We start from the raw sequence: 25,963 nt of genomic DNA on the forward strand, positions 1-25,963 counted from the left end.
ATAAAGCAAAAATTAGAACTTTATTATTTGAAAAAAAAAATAATTTTGAACATGTTCAAAGAAGCCTATGATCTTGTGTGTGAGCTGTTCTGAAAGAACCAAAAAATTATCCACTATAAATTTTATGTATCTAATTAGCAGCAACGTTTCGTTTTTGTTTGCTCTTCAACAACAGGGCTACCCTCATTAGGATCAGTTGTTTTTTCATTTGTTTCCACCTTGTTCATTTTATATGTTTGGTAAACTTGTCTTGCAATTTTGTCAAATGCTTCAACAACATTTGTGTTGTTTTTAGCTGATGTTTCAATGTACTCTATTTCAAGAGAGTCTGCGAATTCTTGTGCTTCTTGGTTGGTAACTTTTCTTTGTTCGACTAGATCAACCTTATTTCCAATCAACATAATTTTTACACTTTGATCGCAAAGACCTTGTGCATCCTCAATCCATTTGCCAATGTCATCAAAAGATTTGTGATTGTCAATTGAAAAAACAACGAAAACTCCAACAGCATTTCGATAATAAGGCTTGCAAACAGCTTTGAATCTTTCTTGACCAGCAGTATCCCAAATTTGAAGAGAAACATCATCTCCAAAAATATTAAGAACTTTTTTGTAACAATCAACTCCAATTGTTTCAAAACATTCATCAAATGTATTTTTACATATGCGAGTTACAAGACTGGTTTTCCCTACTTGAGTGTCTCCAATGATTAGAATTTTAAAATTTGGAATGGACATTTTTGATTTTTGTGGTTCTTCGTCCTGAATGTTATCAACGGTAATTGAATATGCACATAGAATTTTTTGCATTAGAAATTCAGAAGTATAAAATTTATTGAACGATTAAAATCAAGTCAACCATCTTTCAAAAAGTTGCTTTGCACTATTCTCAAATTTTTTTTTACATTTGAACTCAAATGGACCAAGCAAAAGCCCTTTCTTTTAAATTCATTGTTATTGGTGAAACCAGAGTAGGTAAAACATGTTTGACAAAACGACTTATTAATAGTGATGCTGATTTCGAAGATATTGAAGGTGATACTTTTCAAACAGTAAGCGTTGATGTTTTTGAAAAAAAAATTGACATCAACAATGAAACAATTAGACTTGAAATTTGGGACACGGCTGGCCAAGAAAAATATGGTGCCATTGCAAAACAATATTATCGCGAGGCAAAAGGTATCCTTGTTGTTTTTGCAATTGATGACCATAAAACATTTGAAAGGGCCAAAGAATTTTATGCCGGTGTTGAAAACCAATGTGATACAGATCAAATAAGAGTCATATTAGTTGGAAACAAAGTGGATTTAATCGATAAAAGACAAGTTACATATGAAGAAGCAAGTGGATATGCGAATTCTATAAATGTAGACTACATTGAGACCTCTGCCAAAAACAATACAAATGTTGCAGAAGCATTTGAAAAAATTGCAAGGCAAATATATACTTTATATAAAGAGAATAACGTTGTGGTAAATAATAAAATTGATGATCAGGCTACCGTAGACCTAAAACAAGAAAACGAAAAAGAAAAGAAGAGGGAATGTTGCTAATAATCACATTTCACATGTAGCTGAGTAAAAAACACGAATTCGAAAGAAAATATTTCGGTAATTGTTTGTCATTAGTGAAAAAAACTTTTTAAATTTTGAAATACTAAAAAAGAATCTTCAAATTTTCATGATCAGTTCAAGTCGAAGAGAATTATTGATACAGTTACATAATAACAACAACACTTTAGAATGAAAAGCATATTAGCCATCGTTACTTACTTTAGAATGATCAAAAATTATATATTGAATGAATAAATATGATAGGAGATCACTCAATTTTTTGTCGTTCAAAATTGAAATGTTTATTTTTTACATTGGTTAAATCGCTTTAATAAACAACATAAAAATTAACTCTAATACATTCGTACACTCATCAAAATACTTAAATATACTACTTGAACTTCAACAAATAGTTTTTGATTTAAATGATAAAAACTTTGAATTATCAATTGAACAAACAATCAAAATTTTTGATATAAATTGTCCATTTTCATGTAATTTGATTATAAGCAAATTAATTTTTTTTTTGCATTTTATTCCCAAATAAAAGCAAATGATATTTATATAAGTTATTTAGAAAAAATTCAAACAAAAGAAGAAGAAATCGATAAAAATAATGCAATGATTATTAAAATTTTTAATGATTATATAAGTAGAATTGATTTACAAGAATCATGTTGTTTAATTGATAGAATGCTTCAAAAAAAATTAATTGATGAAAATATTGTTAAGTCCATCCCTTTAATATATTTTGCACACTATTAAACAGAAGAAGAAAACAAACGGAGGAAATACTCTGATTGCATTATTTTTGGATTGGGAACTTCATAAAAAATATGTTAAAGAAGGTTAATCCAAATAAAATTGCTGTAATAATTCGAAATGATGAAATAGAGAAACTTCAAGAAATATCAACACAAACAAATTTTGATTTTAATCAAATAATTGAACCATCACTTTATGAAAGTTGTTCATTTATTAATCAATATGATGTTAAATTAATTGATTATGCTGCATTTTTTGGATCAGTTAAATGTTTTAAATATTTGCATATGAATGGTGCAAATGTAAATAAAACAGGTAAATATGCAATTGCAGGTGGAAATGAAGAAATCATTCATTTATGTGAACAAAATCATTCATCATTTATAAATGCATATGAAATGGCAATTAAATTTCATCGAAATGATATCTTTAAATATATTTATGAAAATAATATCGGAGTTGGTGATTTGGAATATTTGGGAAATTTATGTATTAAATTTTATAATTTTGAACTTTTTAAAATTTAATTAATGAAGGTTTGAAAATTAATGATGATTTAATTAACAAATCAGTAAAAGTTGGAAATATTTTTCTTGTTAAATAATTTCTTCAAAATAATCCGATTCCAATGCAAATTTTAATCCATGCTTCATTATCAGCAACAGAGAACATTGAACTTATCAAATTTATTTTAGAGCAAAAAGACATTGATATTAATGCTAAAGATATTTCATTTTTTTATTTAATTTATTTTAATGTATTGAAACTCCAATATATTATTTGGATTTTGTTTAAATGATTTCATACTGCTCTTATGATGGCATCAAAAAATGGTTACTCAGAAATCGTTAAATTACTTATTGAACAAAAGGGAATAGATATCAATGCTCAAGATATTAAATTATATTATTTATAATTTATTATAGAAATTTAGTGTTTCAAAATGATATTTGGAATTTGATTAAAATATTTAATACAGCACTTATTTGTGCAACTGAAAAAGGAAATTTTGAAATAGTTAAATTACTTCTTGAACAAAAAGGAATTGATGTTAATGCTAAAGATATTTATTCGTTTTATTTAATATTTATTTTAATAATTTAGTGTTTCAAAATAATAATTGGATATTGATTTAAATATTTAATATAGCACTTATTTGTGCAAATGAAAAAGGAAATTTTGAAATAGTTAACTTACTTCTTAAACAAAAAGGAATTGATGCAATACAATCGCAGAATATTGAAACTATTAAATTAATGCTTGAACAAAAAAGTATAGATGTTAATGCTAAAAATATTCACTTATTTTATTTTTTATTTGTTTTAATAATTTCTTATTTCAAAATAATGATTGGAAATCATTTAAATTATTTCAAACAGTACTTATTAGAGCATCTGAAAAAGGTTATACAGAAATAGTTAAATTACTTCTTGAACAAGAAGGAATTGATATTAACGCTAAAGATATTTATTTGTTTTATTTAGAGTTGATTTTATTATGATAATGTTTCATAATAAAATTTGGTGATTATTTAAATTATTTAAAACAGCACTTATGAAAGCATCTGAAAATGGTAAAATAGAAATCGCTAAATTAATACACGATAGAAAATCCTTTGTTTAGATTATATATATATTTAGTATTAATTAAAAAATTAAAGCAATTATTAATATTTTATGTGATCTTTTATGAATTAATTTTATATTTTTAAATTAATGATAATATATACCAAGTTTTTAATAAATTAAATTATTACATTATATTCATAAAACCACCAAGTTTGCTATATTTAATATGCTTAAGGATTTTTTTATATTTTAGGATTATTATGTATTGACAACTTAATAAGTTGATCTTAATAAAACTTCATAAAGCGATGGCTAATTCCAATAAAACTATGGATTAAAAAGAAACTGCGAGAAAAGTCAAACCAAACATAATATCAACACAGTATTCCATTACTAAGCTGCAAAGCATCGAAAAAAATTATATTTGATTTAAGTGAAAGTAATATCGATAAGTCAGTTGAAAAAGCGCTCGATTATTTTGATGGGTCATTTACACTTTCATTTAATCTTTTAGTGTGTAGATTGTTATACTCGTGCTTTGTAGTACATTTCCAACAAGCAGATTCATATCTTAAATATTTAAAATCTTTTGAACTTGAAGAAGAAAAAATTAAAAATCTAAAGAAACAGAAACCAATAAAAATTTTCACAATGTTTCTCATATCTTTAAATTCTCAAGAAGCTCAATATCTACTTGAAAAGCTTGTTATCTTATGCATCGTTTTAAAGATAAATGTTTATGTGAATACTTTAAGTCCTGGTGAAAGAATACATGACAAGAAATTTATTGAATTAAACGAATGATTTCAATATGGAACAGATACTTATTTAAATGTGCATCAATTACTGTTTTTGGTGCTTCTTCAAATAGTGAAATATTAGGTTCATATAAATAAAGTACAGTTAAAATATAAATGAATTGAATTGTTAATTTTATTATTTCAAGATAATTAAAAATTATAATATAATACAGACAATTTTTTTAACACTGATTCGATAAGAATATGTTTGAGATTAATTTGTAGATGCCTTGATCTGTTCAAGAAAATTCCTCATCTCAAGAGGTTGCCCAAGGAACTCTCTCATGTCGTCTGGAAGTGATTGAACTAATGCAAAATTTGCAGTTTCTTCACATATAAACGCAAGATATAATGGAGAAGATGATATCAAAACAACAGAACAGTCTTCTCCCTCAATTACCATTGATTGTGATTCACCAAAGCCAAGCTTCCCAAGGCGATCGAAATATTTTGGAAAAGATCGTACTAATGTTATATCAGATTCTTTTTGTGGTCCAGAAGATTCAGCTAATATTGATCCTTGTATATCAGATATATAGATCTTTTTAATTCCAGTGACAGATTCGCATATTGAGTCTAGGAATGTTTTTGGCTGGATTTGTGCGCCTTGTTCCATTGAAATGAGTAAACTTGTCAAAAAGTGGCTTATCCAAAAATGAAAAAAAAGTTATTTGTTTTCCAGCTCCGATTTCATGTTCACATGATAATGGATTATTGATACAACTTACATGATATTGCTGTAATTTTATTTGTAATCAGAACTCTAAAATTAAATTATTTGAATTATTCATCAATGTTTTCTTCTTATTTTTATTAAAAAAATCATCTGCTATGTATGAACGCTATTAGCACATACTACCGGTATAATAACATTCATTATTAAAGCATTTTTAATGTTTACAAACAAAAAAAAAGTTTTTATTGAGAAAGTAACCAATCAAGATAATAGAATGTGCAATTTTCACCACATTCTGGTTTGATTTCAAAAGATGTACATTTTGGAATTGTTACCATATCAAATCTCTCAATAATCTTTTGTTCTTGTCCAAAATTAGTTGATGCTTTCCCATCGATTAGAATCAGTAAAATCATATTGTTATTATTTGTTTCAAAAGATAATGAATCTTGTATGGAATATTTTCGAAAACTGTTCATTTTACCTTCTGGGTACTGCCCTGCTGCAGCCATTACAAATTTTCTGATGTTAACATCATGAGAAGTTGCGGTATCTTTGATCTCAGCGAATTTTTTTATTGTGGCCATTTGGTGCTCTAGCAGCCGTTTAATGAAATTTGAATGAAGAATGGGGCGGGTCAAAATTTGAATACAACGATATTTAAAAAGTTTTAAATTTTATGGTTTTTCATTTGTTTTTTGTTCTTCAAATGCTTTTTACTTTAAAAACCAATAATAAAATTATGGTTACTTTGTGTTTTATAAATGTTAATACTTGTTTTTGATTTACTTCGAACCATTGATCAATCGTTTTTAGAAAACTTAACTTTAAAAAAATATTACATTATTGTTATAGCAGCAATATCGCCTTTCTTTATTCTGTCATTTGTCCTCCATTGTTTTTGCCAAAGTGATAAAAATAAAGAGACACCAGAAGCAAGTCAAAACATGGAATTTAATGAAGAAAAATATTCAGTATCAAGAAAAGATGAATTCATCAATTCCAATGATCAAGAAGACGAAGTTCACAGTGATTAAAACCTTTTAATAAAACATCACTCCAAATTCCTATAAATGAAAAAGTTTTTACTAATAATCAAATTAATTCTTTAATATTTAATGTGAGTATTGGTCAACATGCTTATTTAACACCTCCGTTGTTGATATCAACAAATTCACCGCGTCTCTTAACTCCTTTTGCGTAAGGACAACTTTGTTCTCTATCAGAAACGTCACAGTTTCGATGTTCTTTTCGACGTCTCTTTGCACAAACTCGAAAAGATTCAGTTCAGTTGAGCCCGGAACCATATAAAACGCGTGCGGATAACTCCAAATAAGAACTGAACGCGCTGTATCAATTGCGCGAAATGCATCAGAACATAGTTCGAATGCTTCATCGAAAACAAAGTTTTTATTATAGCTAAATCGTTTCATTAAGTTTTCGGAAATTTTCTCTCGGATTTTATGCTCTTGTTTAGAGCTTGTGATATGGTTCACATAACGTGCGTAATAATGGCCAAGGCGGCGGAGATTTAATTCGGGTTTGTCTTGTGGTTGTTTATCCATATCAGAATCAAAATCTGTATATTGATTACAAGAATAAGCATCGCCTGTATGGGTCTTCCAGTCATGGCCACAGATCCAACAAAATTCATAGCCACAGCCTCCAGCTTCTTTTCGACATGTCATATGATTACAGCCACCATTTTTTTCTATACGAGATTTACACTTGGGACATGGCTTTGTGTTTTTATATATCCATTCCCCTTGAACGGCATCTTGGTTAATTTCCCGCCATCTGATGAGATTTTCACATGAAAGTGGAGCATGTGCTTCTTCCCCACATTTCCAGCAAACCCGTTGTCCACATGTACATGTAGCGACATTACAAAGACCAACAGAATTGATAGTAAGAAGATTTTGGCAATGTGAATTAAGACAATGCCGATATTGATTACTTTTGACTATCTCACTTTCAAGGACAAATTGTTGGAAATTCTTTGCCAAATCAGGGCATAATGTTTCGACATCATGTGTGGTTACACGGCATTTGCAACCCAAAATCTGGCAAAATATTTCGGGGTGCCCCGTTGCGATGTTTTGTTTGATGTGAGTCTTCCAGCATTCGGTGCATATATAGTGATTACAAGGAAGAGCTAGAAAAGGAGAATCATCACAACAACAAATAGGACATTCATCTGGTGGGGGAACATCTGGAGGAACTGGATGAAGATGTATTGGGTCTGAAGCTTGCTCTGGAGTGATGCCAATAGTTGAAAGAACATCGTGATCTGAATAATCTTGAAATAATTGATTATCGTTATAAGCATAGTTTTGTAAGAGAATACTTGCTACTTCTGGATGAATAAATAATGTTTGTGAAACATTTTTTAAAATTTTTTCTTGATTTTCAACTAATTGAGATATGGTTACCACAGGTGTAATTTTTGTATATTCGATTTCTTCTTCTTCAATTTCACTGATAATGTCTTCTTCTTCTTGAAAATTTTGTTGCACATTTTCTTCAACGGGAAAAAATATTTGCGAATGTAAAAAATCATTAGTTTCGTCATAGTCAGCATTTGTAAAAATATTTTTGTAATTCGAACGTAATTGTTCTAATTCTGGATTTTCTTTACAGTGCTCATCGATTTCTTTTAATATGTCATAGAATAAATTTTTTGGGAACCAATTATTCTCATTATAATAATTAATAATGGATTGATAAAATTCTTCATTTGTACTTATCAAAAAATCACGTACTTCTTGAGCTACTTTGCGTATAAAATCAAAGTCACCATAAATATCGACATCATCGCTCATTCCAACGAATTCACCTTTTGTGGACGATACAAATTTTGTGTTGTTTATATTTGAAAAATAGCCAAAAAAACAAATAAAAAATTAAAGGCAGGGTTACATGTAAAATTCTTCTTTGTTATGTAATAAGAAACATATTTTAAGGAGATATGATTTTTTGAGGTACAAAGAATACAAAGACCCTCATAATTTTAAATTGCATGATTACTTATTGAAAAAAATAAAAAGTTGAAACTATACAAAGGTATAATTTTTCCTACAAGAATCCTTGGAATATATTTAAATTGTTCACTGCTCTGGAAGTTTCGAAGATCTAACAAAATCAAAAATTAAAATGTAACTTTTTGATAAATTTACTCGATGTTTCTGCGTTCACATGTAACAATTTTCCAAGGAAAGAATATTAAATCATTAGACTTAAAATCTAATCATACAAAAGACTTTATATTATTTTTCTATATACCATTTTGTGATCAAAAAAAAAAAAATCGAATTGTAATTATTTATAAATTTTTTTTCAAAACACAAGTTTTAATTTCTTTTGATTTAAAAAAGGCATTAGAAAAGATGATTAGTATATTTATATAAGTACAAGAATTAAATCGCTTTGTTGTACCCATAAAAGTGGATTGAATGCGAAACGATTAAATATAGTTCAAATTTTGGGCTTGACAAAATCTCTGATGAACAACCATACAATCATATTCGAAGCTGTATTTTCCAGACTAATTGAATCATTTGCGAGTAATGTTTATAGTGTTCTCAGCGATTTTGAACAGAAAAACCCATTAATTCCATCAGCAGCGAAGAGTGATCTCATTCTTGAGGACATTTTTCGACAGTTTCCGAGAGAAATTCCTTTATACATCGAAATAATTGATCAGCTAACTTTATTAAGTAAATGTAATACAGAAGTTATTTTACATTACCTATGCAAAATGACCAAGCGAATATTAAAAGGAGCACGTGATACACCTCTTGGTGTTTTACAAGGAATGTCCACAAGCTTTGATCCTAACAATCGGCACCACATATTATTATTTCATTATTTTTCATTATTTTTTCTTACAGATTTAATATGTCACATTTGTGTCAATTCTCCACCTCATGATCAAAAAGTATGTATTGAAATATCACGAGTAGGTTATAACATCGCTATATCTCAACCACTTTTACCCAATGTTTGGAAAACATTAATTAATCAATGGTCTGTCATTTACTCTATTCTTTCCGAAAATGCGTTTGGGTCAATTTCCACCATTTTTTCCATGTTTAATCCATCGCTGTCTTTTTCACTTCCACTCCGTTTAATGCGATTTGCACGATTTGATTCCGATGATTCGATGGGTCAATTTTTTTTCACAGAAGTCTTTACGATATTACAAAAACATGGGAAGAAACGAACTATTACAAACTCTATTTTAGAATCTCTTTCATATTTAGTAGTAACATTACCATTTTCTGAAAACATATTACAAAAACTCGCGTTAATATCATATGGACTTCGACATGACAAAAGTTTATATCTAAATGCATTTCTCCTTTTTACTGCCGTTGCGATTCGTTATCAAAAGATTTGGAGTCGTTGCATAAAATCATTTCAACGGAAAATTTTACCGAAAGCAGCAAAAAGAAGTAAATTAAAAACCGTCTTGCAAATATTCAAAATATTGATGTATGGTAGAGACGTCGATCCTAATTGGATGTTTTGGGTATGGGGCCGTAATTCACGTGCTTCACCATTATCTTATATCAAATATAACAGTTCGGTTCAATTCAATCAAGGCGAAAATTTCAATTTTTTTTCATCGTTCATAACGTACTTTTACCAAAAAAGTGACTTTTCGGTATGCCCCAAATCGTTTATGGAAGTTTTAGTACATTTTGCATCATTAGACTTTGATTCATTTATGAAGTTAATTGTACCCAAATTTATTAACTTACCTAGTAATGATTCACGTTTTTTATCATTTATGATGTCAGTTTCATTAATTAATTCTAATGATTTCAAACAAAATGCATTTAAATTATATAGTGAACAACAAATTAAACAATTTAATAACTTAATTAAACAAAGAGTTATCTCAATATTAACGTTATGTGAAGGACGAAATGAAAAAAAAGGAGTTTGCATAACAAATAGCGAAGTCTTTTTAGCTTCATTAATTGAAGAAGCAGATCAAAAGTTAACGCAATTGTTTTCTGATTGGGGCATTGAACAATTTGGTAAATTATTAATCAAATTAAATCGATGTGAACAAAACACAAATCGAATTCCTTTGTTAGAGAACATATTACCATCCGTACGCTTTGTTTTTTCGGAAGAAGATTTCATGAATCCGTCGATAATGCGAATATTAATTGAGTTAAGTTTCCATCAAAATATAAAAATTGCAACAGCTGCATATCATATTTCGAAAAATGTTTTATCGAATTTACCAAATGTATCACAATATTTAACAATTTTATGTTCATTTTTAAAATCGGACATTGATCCAGAAGCGATTTTTATAGTCTTGACATTAATATCAGATACATTTCAACATATTAAAGAAGAAATTAAAGATGAATTAATGTATGACATTGAATATGTTACATTTATGCAATTATCATCAATATATCCTAATACACGACATTTATCTTTTTTGATATTACAACAATTACATGAAATATTACAAAGTAATTGTATTTATCATATAATATTTAGTAAAATGAATCAAATCAAAAAAATAGTAAAAACTAAAGTGTTATTACATAAAATACCAAATTTACCTGACGTTAATCCATTACCTTCGAATTATATTAACTTCGAAACTTCATTAATATCACATTATTATGATATATGGATATTCTTTTTATCGGAGATTATGAATTGTTTAATATTATCGAATTATTATCAATTATTAAGTCGAATTGATAAATATAAAACTTCTTTCTTCGACTTAATCTTAAATGAATCGAAAAATCGAAATCCAAGTGACATTGGATTATTATTAATTATATTATCATCACAATATTATATATCTAAACGACATCGATTATCATTTGAAAACAAAAAAACTTCATTAAATATTGAAACTAAAAATACTTCACGTTCTTTAGTAATAAATGTATTAACACAAATATTACAAAATGAAAATGATCGAATTTGTCAAATGGGATTTAATGTATTACCACATTTAAATGTATTATTATATTCATTAGTGATTGAACTGATCTCAAAAGTATCTATTGATCGATTATCTGATGCTACATTTGTATTAACGTTAATATTACGATCACCAGATTTAGATAAACATTTTTTTAAGCGTAATATTCGAAAGATTATTCAATTCATGAGTATTATGCAATATTATTTCATTAAAAAGAAATTAAATGGTTCGAGAAATATACAATGGACACCTGAAAGTGAGACTAAACTTTCATGGGAATCTTCTTTATTAAGGAATTATTGTTTAATTGTTTCAGTGTCATTTAGTTGGTTCACTGATCCAATTTCTGATGATATATGGCCTTTATCATTACGTGAAATGGTTTTTCGATTTTTATTAAATTGGTCAATGACTAAAACTGTTTCATTAACATCATTAAGAGCTTATGCATCTAATGCTTTAGTTACTATAACAAAACTTGGTACATATTTTAATGATTCTTTAATATTCGATGAGAAAACAGTTTCATTTTTCGGTAAATTAGAATTCGATGGAATGCCAGTGTTAGCAAACATCTTAAATTTTCATTTAGATTTATTATTAGAAACTTATATCATTGCTTGTTATACACAACCTCGAAGTATAGCTGATTGTTTTTTCGAGGCTATAATTCAATGTATACAAGTGAAGAATAGTAAATTCATTTATCCTTCAAGTGGTTCATTATTATTATTAATTGGAGTTTTTTATATTAGAGAACATCCAAATGCACGTGAATTACTAAATAAATATATATTAATAATCGAATCGATAAATAAAAATGTCGATTTTAAAGTGTTAAAAGAATCAATACAAAAGAATCAATTCATTAATATATTACCAAAATATTTCACATTTGCAATTGAAGCAATTTTTTCATCATTTTTTAAGTTATTAAAAATGAAGAATTTACATGTGCCAATTAAAGAAATTATCGAAGCAATTCGTCCTTGGACATTAGTAATTCGATTATTACCTAAACAAAGTATATGTGCACAAGAAGTTACATCGATATTTAGTTATTTTACACCATATCAATTCTTACGTAATTTAATGGAAACAACAGAAATCGTCGATGATGATCAATTTAGAACTATTGCTTCAATATGGGTATCATTAGTTAAATCTCCTGATCATACTGATATTGTTCCATTATTTATATTTAATTGGAATAATATTGAAACAAAACAAAAACTTTTCGGAGTTCTTTTGGATTCGTATCCTGAAAATATAACAGAGAAATTATCTATACGTTGTTCTTTTTCTTTTTTTTATCATGTGACTAAATGTTTAAAACAATCGTTTACTTCTGAGTTATGGATATCCCCATTATTAGTACAAGTGTTTACTAAGAGTTGGGATATATTATTACCTTTAATCCCTTCTGTGATTCATTTTAGTATAATATTTAGAGATAATCAATTAGTTAAACCACTTTTCGAAGTGTTTTGTAATAAACTTGATATTGATTTACCTGATAATGAAATCTCTTTAACAATATTTAGAGATATTATCGATCAATTAATTATAAAAATAGATTCGATTTCATCCGAATATGTAATTTCTTGGGGTAATGAAGCATTAAAATGGATAATAGGTTCTTCCGACTTAAAACTTACAACAATTTCTTTCATTACTTATAATCGTATTAGAAAACCTAATGATATAATTGTGATAAATAGTATTGTACGTACTGTTTATTATTTTTTGAATTCAAATGAGAAATATGATTCGAAACTTTTGTCGGAATTAGTAACTGAATCATTTATATTTTATAATGAAGTCTTTTCTGGTAATGAGAAATTTGTTTTTGATTATGTTTGTACATTTTTGGATTGTCGTTTATTTGTTGAGAATAGTTTAATTCATGCGTTAAATATCTTTAAGAAATGTTTTTTATTTCCTGGAACACATAAAAAAGCTTATGAGAATTCGACATCTATAATTCGACCTTTATTACCTAAACTTGAAACTGATACTGAGATTCAAGCGTTAGTTGATGAAATAATTAAAGGTATTAAATCGGAAGAAATTATGATGATAATTGCACCTATTAAAATGAATCGGCCGCAATTATTTACTTCTTGTCCTAACGTTAATGAGCTTTTATCGAATGTTAGTGATAGTGCATTATGTAAATCATTATTACATTATTCAATGATGTTAAAATATTGTTCACGACCTGTAATGAATTCTATTTTCGAAATTTCGGCTTTAATAGTTTCGAAAATAATAAATGAAAATAATTTAACTTCTCTTTCGAAGATATATCAAAACGCATTACATTCGATATCGAAATGTTCTTCTGCGTTACATTTCATTCGTGTAATCGCAAATAGAGAACCGAAAGTTGCGACTTTAGGTGTAATTGATATATATGAATGGGATCGAAGTATTGAAGACGTAATTCGAGGATTACGAATTTTAATTGTTCCCGACGATTCACCAATTGTTACTATCACTGATTGTTATTCATATATAACTGTGACTCGATTTTTAAGTTCAGATTCTTCACCAAAAATTTTGCCGTTCGCTACACAAAGTGAAATTATCACCGGAATGATGCGAGTGAATAAGGCGCATAGATCTCATAAACAATTGGCTATCAGAAGATCACCGCAAAATTATAGACTAAAATCAACGAGTTTAATCGCAAAGGAAAAATTCGATGATAACTTAATAGGTGTAGAAGATAAATTGACGCCGCTGTTACACCCGAAAAAATTGATATTTCAGCCGGAAAAATTGACGTTCCATCATAAGAACTCAAGAAAATTGACTTTCGAAATGGATGTCATACATAAAAACAAAAGAACTTCAATTAATTTGTGAATAAAAATTTCAGACGTGTTAATGTTTTGTTAAAAATAGAAATTTTTGGAAATTAATAAGTCATTAAATAAATATTGAAAGAAACTTTTATATGAATTTCAGATTTACATGATGTTTAAAAAAATAACTGATAAAAACAAAAATAATTTGATTGCACATTATATTGATAAAAAAATATAGAAGTTATTAATTGGTTCAGAGATATTTTTGAAAAGCAAACTTACTTGATAAAATAATAATATCTCTCGAAACAATAAATTTTATTAAATAATTTCATATCGAATTTTGTTGGTGTTACTCCGAAACTGAAGTAGTGAGGTATTTTAAACAATCATTTCAATTTATGATAAAAATGATTAACAAACTAATACTCAGTACATGAGTTTATAATAAGATTCTAAAGTTTCAAAAAATTTATTCGAAAAAATATCGCAAAAAAGTGACATCGGCCTGTGCAAAAGTTTTTTATCGTGTATTCAGAATTGAACGCAGAAAACACGTTTATTTACTTCAATTTATGCCACTGTTGTAAAATTTTCAGCCGCGGGGAAGATGTTTTATCGTCTTTAAGTCATTCAAAAAGTGGGAAATTTAAATGTATTTTATCAAAAACGGTTTTTGAATGTGGGGCTGATAGGCCTTTGTGGCTGCATCACAAAAGAGTTGTTAACTGGTGTTGTTCCATCATGCCAAACCATCCAAATTCGTGTGCCATATATCTTAAACAAAGATCTAACTAAATTTCGAAAATCAACATATGAATCAGCTGTATAATAAAAAATTAATTTTTTCCCATCAAATTGGAAAACAGCTCCAGTGATCTTCATAGGAAGGCCCATTTCACGTGCTTTTAGTTGACATAATTCCATTGCTTTTGCTTCTCGTTCTGCTTTTTGTGGTAATTGTGAGATTTCGCTTTGAACTGCTTTTCGAACAATAGATTTTGCACTCTTTAAGTCACGTGCTGGAGGCTTTTGAACTTCGCTTACAATTTTACCTACATCATAACCTCTGTCTGCTTCAGTAAGAACATAATCTCCACTTTGGAGTGATAAAGTTGCTGGTGCTTTAAAAACAACAGTACGAAATGGGTGGAATTGAACCTGATAATGTTTCACATTCAAGGGGCCACCTTCTGGTTCGATTTCGCCAGTAAATGCCATATCTTCATATGATTCTTGTGGCATGTCCATAAATTGCATTTGCGGTGCAGATTCCGGAAATGGCAATGTTCTATTACTACGATAATTTTGCCCAATTGAAGAAGGAAATTGGAGCTGTGTTCTCTGATTTGAATCATTTGATATATCAGTATCCCAAATGTCTCTAAGGGAAGATGGGAGTAGTGAAAATTGAGGCTGTTCATTGGGCGTTTCATCTGGCTCCTCGCTATAGAAGCCCCAATCCTTGCTCATTGATATGAAAAGTGACCGCCTGAATTTCAATTCAAATTTACATCGTTTTCAGCCAATTTTGTCAGCAAATTGCTTCGATTTCAATAGAGTAAACTATACAAAATATGATTTGAATGCCTGCCACGACAGAACGTTCTGTAAATCGTTTGCACAGTTTATAAAAAGTTTCAGTTTCTGAACTATCAATTTTGGAGCAGGTGAAGAACTTTTTCAAATTATATTATCAATGGTTACATATTCGGAATCTTATTTTTACATTATTAAAAATAAAATGAATTATAAATAAATTTTTTTTATGATAAATATTATCATGATATAAAAAAGGCTTTTCAAATATCAGAGATTGATCATCTCGTGAATTTTATCTATCATTTCTGTATCTGTATATCATAGGCCAATGGGTGCATACATTAAGAAGTATGTAAGAGACTTATCCTTATAAATATGTTGTGAAAAATTGTCTCCGATGAACTGCTTGAAAGAATTATATGATGATCTTTGTACCAGATAATTATATCCAAAAACACATAAGATTTCAACTTTTACAATTGGAATAGATAGGAAATTGTTGAAAATGAAAATCTCTTCAAACAACAGATTCTTCAAAAAAGCATTTAAATGATATTATTTCACATTAATAAATATTTTTTGATAAACAAATACCAAAACGATTAAATATTTCACAATATTCCACTTTTTGATCGTTGTTTAATCGTATTAACTAATTACATATTTTTTTAAACGCGATTTACTCAATCAAAAAATATTGTCACTGAACCATTACATCATTTTCTACATGTCATCATCATCCCGCTGTAGCAAACATGTAATCACTTCGTTATCATTTACATATTTTGTCACATATTCAACGCTTCGGTTATGAACGAATTCCCAACTTCCACTTATGCAATCCAAACACGTGTAAAAATTCCAATTCTTTTCTTTGTTTCGCATCAACAAACCAAAAATGATTAAACGCATCACGTCACTTTGTAATTCGTAACAGCACAACTCTAAGCCGTCTTTTCCATCCGACAAACAAATTTGTCCTTCAACACTGCGAAAACCCATCATACATCGATGATAATCACTAAATGAGGGCCTTAAAAAAACGGAAACAACATTTGTTTTGTTTGGGATTTCATTTAATATAATCGAAAGCGTTGTCACATTAGAATGCCACGATGAAACTTTTGAAGATTTAATTACGTTATCTATTTTCCCAAACATTGGAACTAATTTTCCTTGTTTTTCTTCATAAAGAATATAACGTAATTCTATATTTGAAAATGTACATGCTGTTCGAATGTTTAATATTTCGATGATATCGACATAGAGAATATAATGTCAGCGGAGAATTCTTGTCGATGTAATATCGAAAATTGATGTGAAATGATTGTTGCAACTGCTTCTTTAATTGATGTAAATGAATTTGAGTTATTAATATTAATTGTTTCAAATGATCGTTTTTTGTTTCTGACATGTAAATATGTGGGAAATATTACAAAGTGGTCTGGTGTAATTTCGACTGTGCATGATGATATGATTTTACCAACTTGTTTGAGTTCGGATTCATAAACCCCATCATAAGGACCACCTAAAAAGTTAAGAGTAACATCTCCGATGTAACCTACTGGAGGAAGATGCAAAGAAAAATATCATGAAATCTTGTGAAATGAGTGAAAAGTTTCCCGGTTTAAATTTGAAGAGATTAGTAGGACCTGATGGACCTAGAAATATGTTTTTATTTGTGTCCGGTGCGCGACAAAAAACATTGTATTTTAGTGGATAGCATGTTATAGACTTAGGTGAATTTAAATCAAGTATATAAGAAAATATGGTAACTGGTTGAACAATGGAAGCTGGGAAATACGTAAGATAAGAAAAAAATATAATGGTAACTTTTGTATTTTGGATCAATGGGAAAATTTGTTGGTGGAAGACAATACTTTATTGTCATTTGAAATGGATGATTACAATAAGTAAATTCATAAGTTAGAATTTTATTACAATTTTCTGGAGTTAATTCAAGTTTAACCTTGACAATACAGAATAATCATTACAAAGAAATAATTCCAAGTTGTTAGAACAAACAAATGGTATAGATAAATTTTGAAAACCAATCGTTTCTCCCCATGTAAAAGATTTTATATCCCAATGTATCCGTGGTAACGCCCGCAAACCTTCAGAATCTGAGCAACAAGAAAGGTAAACTTCCAACATTCCTTCTTTTAATTAAACGATAGCTATTTGTTTGGCTTGCTTCACAAAAGTAAATATTCAAAATTGAGAAGTTTACGAATGCTCTTGTAAAAAAATATCTTGCTTAACATAATTAAAGTAAATTTACTTGTAAATTTCTGCATTTTTGAATTGTTTATTTTTCATAATTTATTTCCTTAAAGAGTGCATTATCATAATGAATACTCAATAAAAAAAAATCAAATTATATACAAATTATTAAACTATAATTATAAATCCTATGTTCATCGAAAAATATCAAAAAACCGAATTTATCAAAAAAATGAATAATTATTTGATTTTTAATTTTTTAAAAAAATCAATGCTCAAAATAATCTCTATATCATGGTAGATATGTTTTATGAATTTAAAATGTTTTTGCTAAAATATATGAAGAGAAAAAGTATATTTAATTTGGTGCTCATCTGTACCCATATAGGGTTTCATCTTTTAAGACATCATGTGAAAAAGGTTTAAATTTTAGAGTGACTGGCCCAAGTAATTGATATGCTTAAAAAACAACACTAAAAATTGAAACTAATCCCAAAAAATGGAAAGCACGATACGACTCAATATCTGTAAAAATTTTTACAGTTGAATATAATCGTACTTCACAATTTTTTTTCTCCGGAGTAAACTAGTCATTTGCTTTCCATTTTCGGGAAAATCGGTTTTTATAGTTTAAAATGGGAGAATTCAATCTTCATAAAAATAAAATGAGCAAAAATTGTCTGTGTAGGTGTTTTTTTTTTTGGTCTTTTGTCTTATTTTTATTGATACCAACCCATTTCAATAATTAATTAGTACATCATCATTGCATTGGGGATTGTGTGAGCGTCATTGGCTGATCCTGAGTAACGTGTATGCTTTTCAAAGCTAGTTGTTAGCTGCGCATGATCGTGGGAAAAGATTTGCTGTTTGTCTTTATTCTATCGTTCTCAATCGTGAGGGGTTTTTCATGCCAACCACATAAACGGTTTTTTATCAGAAAAATTGTTTCGAAATATGTAAATTACACAATTTCATATCGTTGTTTCAAAAATTTGTTTAAACAAAGATTTGAGGCAAAAAGTGTGTCAGTCCAATATTTTTTATGGCGGATACATTATCCAACCTTAACACATCTGGAGAAATAAATTATTATCAAAATGTTAATGATGTTTTCAGGGACAGTGTGATTGCATCTATTGATGAAAAAGATTTTATTTCTTATTCTGAACCTGACATCCAGGAACCTACAAGCAATTCTAATATATGTTCTGCAGAACAAACAAAAAGGACAGATCAAATTAGAAAAGAAATTAATGATTCTAATTTTAGTTGGAAAGAAACCAAATTATATCAGTTCCTTTCCGATTATAATATTAAGATTACACGTAAAAAATACCTTTTGTTAAAGGACACATTGAATAAAATCAATACGCCCATGTATCAAAAATACACATTTCGTGAGGGTACTAGAGATCAATTAATTCGCAATTATTTATTGAGTGATGCATGTGAAAAAGATCCACAAGAGTTAATTAATGCTATTTTGAATCTAAAAAAGAAAAATTTATTATAAATTTATAAAATTCATAGTCAGGAATCAACCCTTTATCATTACAAATATAACCTTTACTTAAGAACACAGTAGCTTATTCGTAGTGTTGATGAATAATGCTCAGCTCCGAGAAAAATTGGATTTGTCTAAAAAATAATTACCGATCAAAATTTCAATAGTTTAAATCGGTTAACATTGAAAAAGTACTATCGTTGATTTAAAAAAAATTTTAGCTCAAACCTGAAGAACTATTTTTGTACAGTATATTTATACTATAAAGAACCTGCAATTTGAATTACAGAAAATTATTAAATATTTAGTTTGTTTCATTTTTTGATGAATTTTTTTTCTAGAAATGACATATTTTAATAAAATAGTTCGATTAACTGAATGTAACATATATGAGATTTTATTAGGCGTATGTAAAATTTTGGGATAGAAACTTTTGCTTTTGAATTTAATTAGAAGCAAAATCCCAAAAATTAAATAAATTATAATACAGGTAATAAATTAAACCGTTATGTTTATGCATGAAACGGTCCAGACAATGGTCTAATTGCAAGTACAACACTTTAGCACTCTCTAAGGCCATTTGAGTTCGTCAAAAAAAATTGGATCAATAAACATCAACACCATCAAAAATTTCTATTTTCAATTTTAAGCACTATGTATAATGAGATATATTCGAAATAAAAAATTTCCGCACAATAAACTTCAGAAAATTGAGAAGCCCTTAACGTACAGGGGTTTTACAATCGGACGCGACCCTCAAGGGTCATTATTAAAAATGATAATATTATCTTTGTCTTATGCCAATATATTCTAATAAGACATAAAACTCAATTTTACTGATCTGAATATATTTATATAATTAGATTTAAAAAGAATTTATCGAAGAATTTATCCGAATTAATGAAAAAGAGTATGTTTTCATTAATATTATTTAATTTTTAACAAAAATATCTAGGCATTTTAAAGTAACTGTAAATTAGATTGTAATCATGCAGCTCAATTCATAATAATTTTAACATTGCATAAAAAAATCAAAAAATTAGAAAAAATCACATCTTAATTTGGCACTTCACCTTGTTTTGAAACAAAAATTTCTTATTCTTAACAATTTAAATAATGCTGATATATATGAAAAAAAATATCATTTATATTAATACATTAAAAATAAAATCACATCGCCATTCAATATATAAAGATTCATTTGAATTAACATTGAAATGTTTGATTTTTTCACATATTTTCACTTTTTCTCCAAATATTGAAAAACAATCAAGATAAAATTTTTGATGTTTACATTGGAGACCTTGAAGGGTTTTATTATTCAAAGGATTTTTGATAATCCTTAGAAAAAAGAGAAAAATTGATCAGATCGAGATCCCAAAATGATGCAGTCGAAATTGCCTAAAAATTTATATTTAAACTCAATACCCGAAGTTACCCATACATTTTGATTTTCAACGAAAAACTATTGAGGAAATTAGAGTTGAAGTGCCTCTGTAAATCATTAAAGCTGAAACTTTTTCTAATATAAAAAATGAGATCAAATGTAACCAATACAGGAACTTTCAAATTCTTGAAAGGATTGGAAAGAATTCCACAAGTTAAAGTCAATGTTGGTGTGTGGTCTGAATAATCATTTTAAAAAAACTGACTTTGGACATTTCCTGATGGTCCAAACCCTTCTCACATCAAATACAAACCTACAAAGTTTTCTATTTTTTCTAGAGAATGCGAATATAATGACAAAATTTATGAATTTCTTATTGAAGATTTAGTATTTTCAGAACATATGTGCACATGGGGTCATGCCATGATACTTTATATCTCGCGTGTATGTCGTGAAAGTTATACTTATGCAATTTCAGATATATTACCACAAATGATGGAACATGGTCCCACAATACCACGTGTTTTAGTGGTGGATGACTGTAAAAAAACCAAAGAAAGTTGGGTAGTTTATGAAGAAGAAATTCAAAAAATCTTTAAAGACGGGAAATTCAAATATTTGGTTAATTGTGATGTTGATGAGTTGTTTGGCTGTGAAGAAGTTATATTATATTGTGTGAAACGTATGAAAGATATGAAAAAAAACAAACAAATAAGCATCACATGTTTCAACATGAAATTTGTAAAATATCTTAATAAAATATAATCTACTTTAAAGTATTACAAAAATCAACTTCAAATGCTTCGAGTCATCATCATATACCCAAATCAAAAAGAATGATTCCAAAGAATAAATTGCAAAATCACATGAAGTATAAGAGAATCTTATGACAGCATCTTTAAAGAATGAAAAATATGATATTATGGTGAGATAATTTTTATGAAATTGAAATGAGATTATGAACCACCACAACAACCCTTAGATTTATTTGGTTCCGAGTTCGTAATATCCACATTAGTGGTTTCTTCTGCTGTTTTTGATTGATTATGAGTTTCCTTTGATTGAACAAATTCATGTGCTACCATTTGAATAAGTTCATTAACACCACTTCCAGTCTTTGCACTAATTTCATAGAACGATGCATGAATCTCTTCTGCTTTGGCTATTCCTTCATCTATTGGGACTCCATCTCCTTCGCGTGGCAGATCAATTTTGTTACCAATCAAAAATAATAGAACATTGGTTCCACTATTCTCAGTTAGGCTAGTAACCCAGTAATCAATGATTTCAAAAGTCTTCCTATCAGCTACTGAATACACGATAAAGCCTATTTGTGCATCACGACAATAAATTGGTGAGAGGCACCTATACCTTTCTTGTCCAGCTGTATCCCAGATTTGTAGCTTTACTTCTTTGTCATCAACTTCAATTGTTCGGTATGAATAACTTGCTCCAACTGTTGTTGAAATTTGATCATCATATGTGTCAGTTATAATCCGATTCAAGAGTGATGTCTTACCGACTGAGGTGTCCCCAAGAAGTACAACTTTTGCGCTAAAACTTTTTTTCATCTCTTCTGCAACGATTGGACGGTTATTTAAAATAACATTTTTCTCTGGTTTATTAAAATAAATTTTTGAATTTGAAATTTGACAATAACTTAATTTTTGCCAAAATTCAAATCATTGTGGAAACAATCAAGAAATGTGAGATGTATCCTTCATTATTATTAATTATAATCTTCAAATATTTTATTTCTATGTGAAGGAGAAGTTCATCAAATTTTTACCTGGTTTTATTATCAATAATTTAATCATTTTCAAAATTGTATCATTGACTTATATAAAAAATGTTAAATTTTTGATTTGACATAATCATATTTATATCTATTTTAATTTTTCCTCATTGCACGACCACAATTCATTTTGAACAATTTTATTTGTAATTAATTATTTTAGCTTTCGAAAAGCGAAACATAGCAAATATTAATTTTGTCTCTTTTTCATCTGCATTTAGTGTTTATTTAAATCTAGAATTTGTTTTTCATAAGTAAGATGCATAGATTTTGACGATTGAAATTCGACTTTTTAAGAGGATATTTCAAAGCTGGATAGCGGTTAGTATGTATCGTGTTATTCAAAAAGATCTATCGTAAAATTTATAAAAATTAAAATATATACAATATGAATTTATACTACAAAGTCATGACGGATCAATTACACAACCGCAGACCAAACCTCCAAATCCTCTCAATCGATTTTTAAAAAGTAAATTTCGAACGATATAAAACGATCCCACTTTTTAAAAGAAATTATTATTCTATCAATTTGATTTTCAATAAAAATATAAATGACACCTATTTTGAATGAAAATAGAAAATGAAATACAATTTGGCAAAATACAGTCCGATTAAAAGACATTAAAAAAGTGGTGAGTGTCACAATAACTTATTGAATACTTTATGAATGTGTAAACTATTCATTGATCAAAGTTGAAATTTGAGTAAAACTATATTACGTCATATATATACCTAAAGTTTATTAGAATGATTTAGATATGATTATGACCGAAATTTATATGATAGCATTAAATTCGAATCTTATATATAAATATTCATTATTTCTGATATTTTTTTTCTGTTGTAATGAAATATGATATAAAAATATTCTTCGATCCATCAAATTTGTATTTATATAATTCTAATAGTTCAAATATCATGAAATAATTATATTGTATTTAAACAAAGCGGATTTATAACAAGTCTATTTCGATAATTGGATATCATCCTTTTATCATTTCGATGAATTTGGATTTAAATAATATATCATTCGAATTATATCTGTATTTATATTTTTTGATGCTATCATATGCACTGTTTTACATGTTTATAAGTAATTCCAAATGTTTATATGAAATATCTATATTTCCGAATATAATTTGAAAATACCAAATGATTAAAATGAATACAAAAGAAAATAAATATCTATAGTATTAATATCATATTATTTTTGTTCCATAAGTAATTTAACTATTTATGCATGACCACTTGAAGATGCCCATTATGCTGCTTATAATATTTAAGATAAAATTACTAAAGTGTTTTTTTCATAGAATAAATAAATATCATTAGCATTTATACCACCGATTTCTTTTTGTACTTTTGCAACTGCATAATGACCTTGTCATATTGCACAATTTCATATAAATTACAAAAGATATAACACAGTAAATATTCATGAGGTACAAATAGGTTGAGCATTAATATTAATCCCTTCATGTTCAATAAGTAATTTAACTATTTCTAAATGACCAAATTCACATGCTCTCATTAGTGCTGTCCAAAATATTAAAAACAAACACCAATTATTTGATTGAAAACCAAAATTGTTAAAATCGACTTTAAACAAAACAAATTAAAACCTTGATCATTAACATCAATTTCTTTTTGCTCAAGAAGTAATTTAACAATGTCTATATTACCTTGTTGAGATGCCTAAATAAGTGCTGTTTGAAATAATTCAAACAATTTCCAAATATTTACCAAAACATCATAAAATTAGTCAAAAAAATCCATAACATCATGAACAAACTTCTTTATCATTGATTTTTATTCCTTTTTGATCAAGAAGTAGTTCAACAATTTCTCTATGTCCAAGATAAGATGCTGTTATATGTGCTGTATCAAATAATTTAAATCATTTCCAAATATAATTATAAAATATCAAATTATATAAATAAATTCGATTTCATAATTAAAAAATGTACTAGCATTAATATTAATCTTTTTTTGTTTAAGAAGTAGTTCAACAATTTCTCTATGTCCAAGATAAGATGCTGTTATAAGTGCGGTTGAAAAAACATTATATGAATATTGGAATAACGAGTGAAACATGAAAATAAAGAAAATAACAAGATTAAAAACAAATTATATCCTTTAGAATTAATGTCATATTTCTCATGATTGAGAATATATTTAATAAGTTCTATATTCCCTGAATTTGCAGCATAAGAAATGATATCTTTTGGTAATTTATTTTCTCTTAAAAAATCTTTTTATAAGAAGAAAATTACCATACTGCGCCAAATTATTGATTATTGATTCATCAATTTCCATCCCTTTATCTAGTAAAACTGAAAAAAGTTCATAATTATTGTATTTAATACATATCAGTCCTAAAATGTTCATATCTATTTCCGTAAGTTTCTCTTCATAAAGATATTTAAATATATCATTTCGATGAAATTGAATTGCTGTTTCAAATGCACTTTCAAATGATGAATGATTCTGTTCACATAAATGAATGATTTCTTCATTCCCACCTGCAATTGCATATTTACCTGTGTTTTCTACATTTGCGCCATTCATAAGTAAATATTTAAAACATTTGATTGAAGAAAAAAATGCTGCATAATCAATTAATGTAACATTTTCATGATTAATAAATGAACAACTTTCATAAAGTGATGGTTCAATTGTTTGATTAAAATCAAAATTTGTTTGTGATGATATTTCTTGAAGTTTTTCTATTTCATCATTCCGAATTATTAAAGCAATTTCATTTGGATTATATCCTTCTTTTAGTAATTTCTTATGAAGCTCCCAATCATTTTTTGAAAGATTTTCGATATTTTTAACAAATTTATCCCAAAACATAACAATGCTCATCGAATGAAACCCAGAAATACTTCCATGATTCTTTAAATGTTCAACTTCTTCAGCATTTTTATAATGAATAAAATATAAAAAATGATCATTATCTAATTCACTGGGTGAAATTAAATTTTTATCAATCATCTTTTGAAAAATATAACATATTCCATCGTGTTTATAAAAATTATTTAATGAATTTCGGAAAATTTCTATAATATTGATTTCATTTTTGATTTCTTGATTTAATTCAATAAGAAATTGTAGTATTAAATCCGCATTATATCCTCTTGAATAGTAAAAAGAAAAAATAATCATGCATATTATTGTATATAAAGAATTTTCTTGACTTTCTCCAATTAACGTTGTAATTATTTGAACCGTTTCCCCAATATTATCTTCTTTTAAATTATATATATTATTTTCTATTTTCGAAATTATATCCATTCTTTGCTTCGTGAAGTTATGAACTTTTATAATTATTCCCAAACCCGGGGCACCCCATATATTTATG

At 27.7% G+C, this 25,963-nt stretch overlaps 6 protein-coding genes across 6 annotated transcripts; 1 reads left to right on the forward strand and 5 right to left on the reverse strand.

The window, feature by feature from the left end:
- Window positions 1-134: 134 nt before the first annotated feature.
- On the reverse strand, window positions 135-809 carry GO595_007719 (small GTP-binding protein; the record flags this gene model as incomplete). The annotated part of the gene is made up of 1 exon (XM_067921213.1): window positions 135-809. One exon carries the CDS (start codon window positions 807-809, stop codon window positions 135-137), a length of 675 nt encoding a protein of 224 aa, XP_067772095.1.
- Window positions 810-916: 107 nt separating this feature from the next.
- On the forward strand, window positions 917-1,552 carry GO595_007720 (small GTP-binding protein; the record flags this gene model as incomplete). Its single annotated transcript, XM_067921215.1, has 1 exon — window positions 917-1,552. The coding sequence occupies one exon, from the start codon at window positions 917-919 to the stop codon at window positions 1,550-1,552; it is 636 nt and encodes a 211-aa protein (XP_067772096.1).
- Window positions 1,553-4,899: 3,347 nt separating this feature from the next.
- Window positions 4,900-5,301, reverse strand: GO595_007721 (uncharacterized protein; the record flags this gene model as incomplete). Its single annotated transcript, XM_067921216.1, has 1 exon — window positions 4,900-5,301. The coding sequence occupies one exon, from the start codon at window positions 5,299-5,301 to the stop codon at window positions 4,900-4,902; it is 402 nt and encodes a 133-aa protein (XP_067772097.1).
- A 1,175-nt stretch (window positions 5,302-6,476) lies between these two features.
- GO595_007722 (IBR domain containing protein) lies at window positions 6,477-8,183 on the reverse strand (the record flags this gene model as incomplete). Its single annotated transcript, XM_067921217.1, has 1 exon — window positions 6,477-8,183. The coding sequence occupies one exon, from the start codon at window positions 8,181-8,183 to the stop codon at window positions 6,477-6,479; it is 1,707 nt and encodes a 568-aa protein (XP_067772098.1).
- Window positions 8,184-14,808: 6,625 nt separating this feature from the next.
- On the reverse strand, window positions 14,809-15,618 carry GO595_007723 (PSP1 C-terminal conserved region family protein; the record flags this gene model as incomplete). Its single annotated transcript, XM_067921218.1, has 1 exon — window positions 14,809-15,618. One exon carries the CDS (start codon window positions 15,616-15,618, stop codon window positions 14,809-14,811), a length of 810 nt encoding a protein of 269 aa, XP_067772099.1.
- Window positions 15,619-21,757: 6,139 nt separating this feature from the next.
- On the reverse strand, window positions 21,758-22,372 carry GO595_007724 (small GTP-binding protein; the record flags this gene model as incomplete). Its single annotated transcript, XM_067921219.1, has 1 exon — window positions 21,758-22,372. The coding sequence occupies one exon, from the start codon at window positions 22,370-22,372 to the stop codon at window positions 21,758-21,760; it is 615 nt and encodes a 204-aa protein (XP_067772100.1).
- Window positions 22,373-25,963: the final 3,591 nt, after the last annotated feature.

The sequence above is a fragment of the Histomonas meleagridis genome (assembly GCF_020186115.1).
Source record: "Histomonas meleagridis strain 2922-C6/04-10x chromosome Unknown contig_57, whole genome shotgun sequence".
NCBI classification, from domain to species: Eukaryota; Parabasalia; order Tritrichomonadida; family Dientamoebidae; genus Histomonas; species Histomonas meleagridis.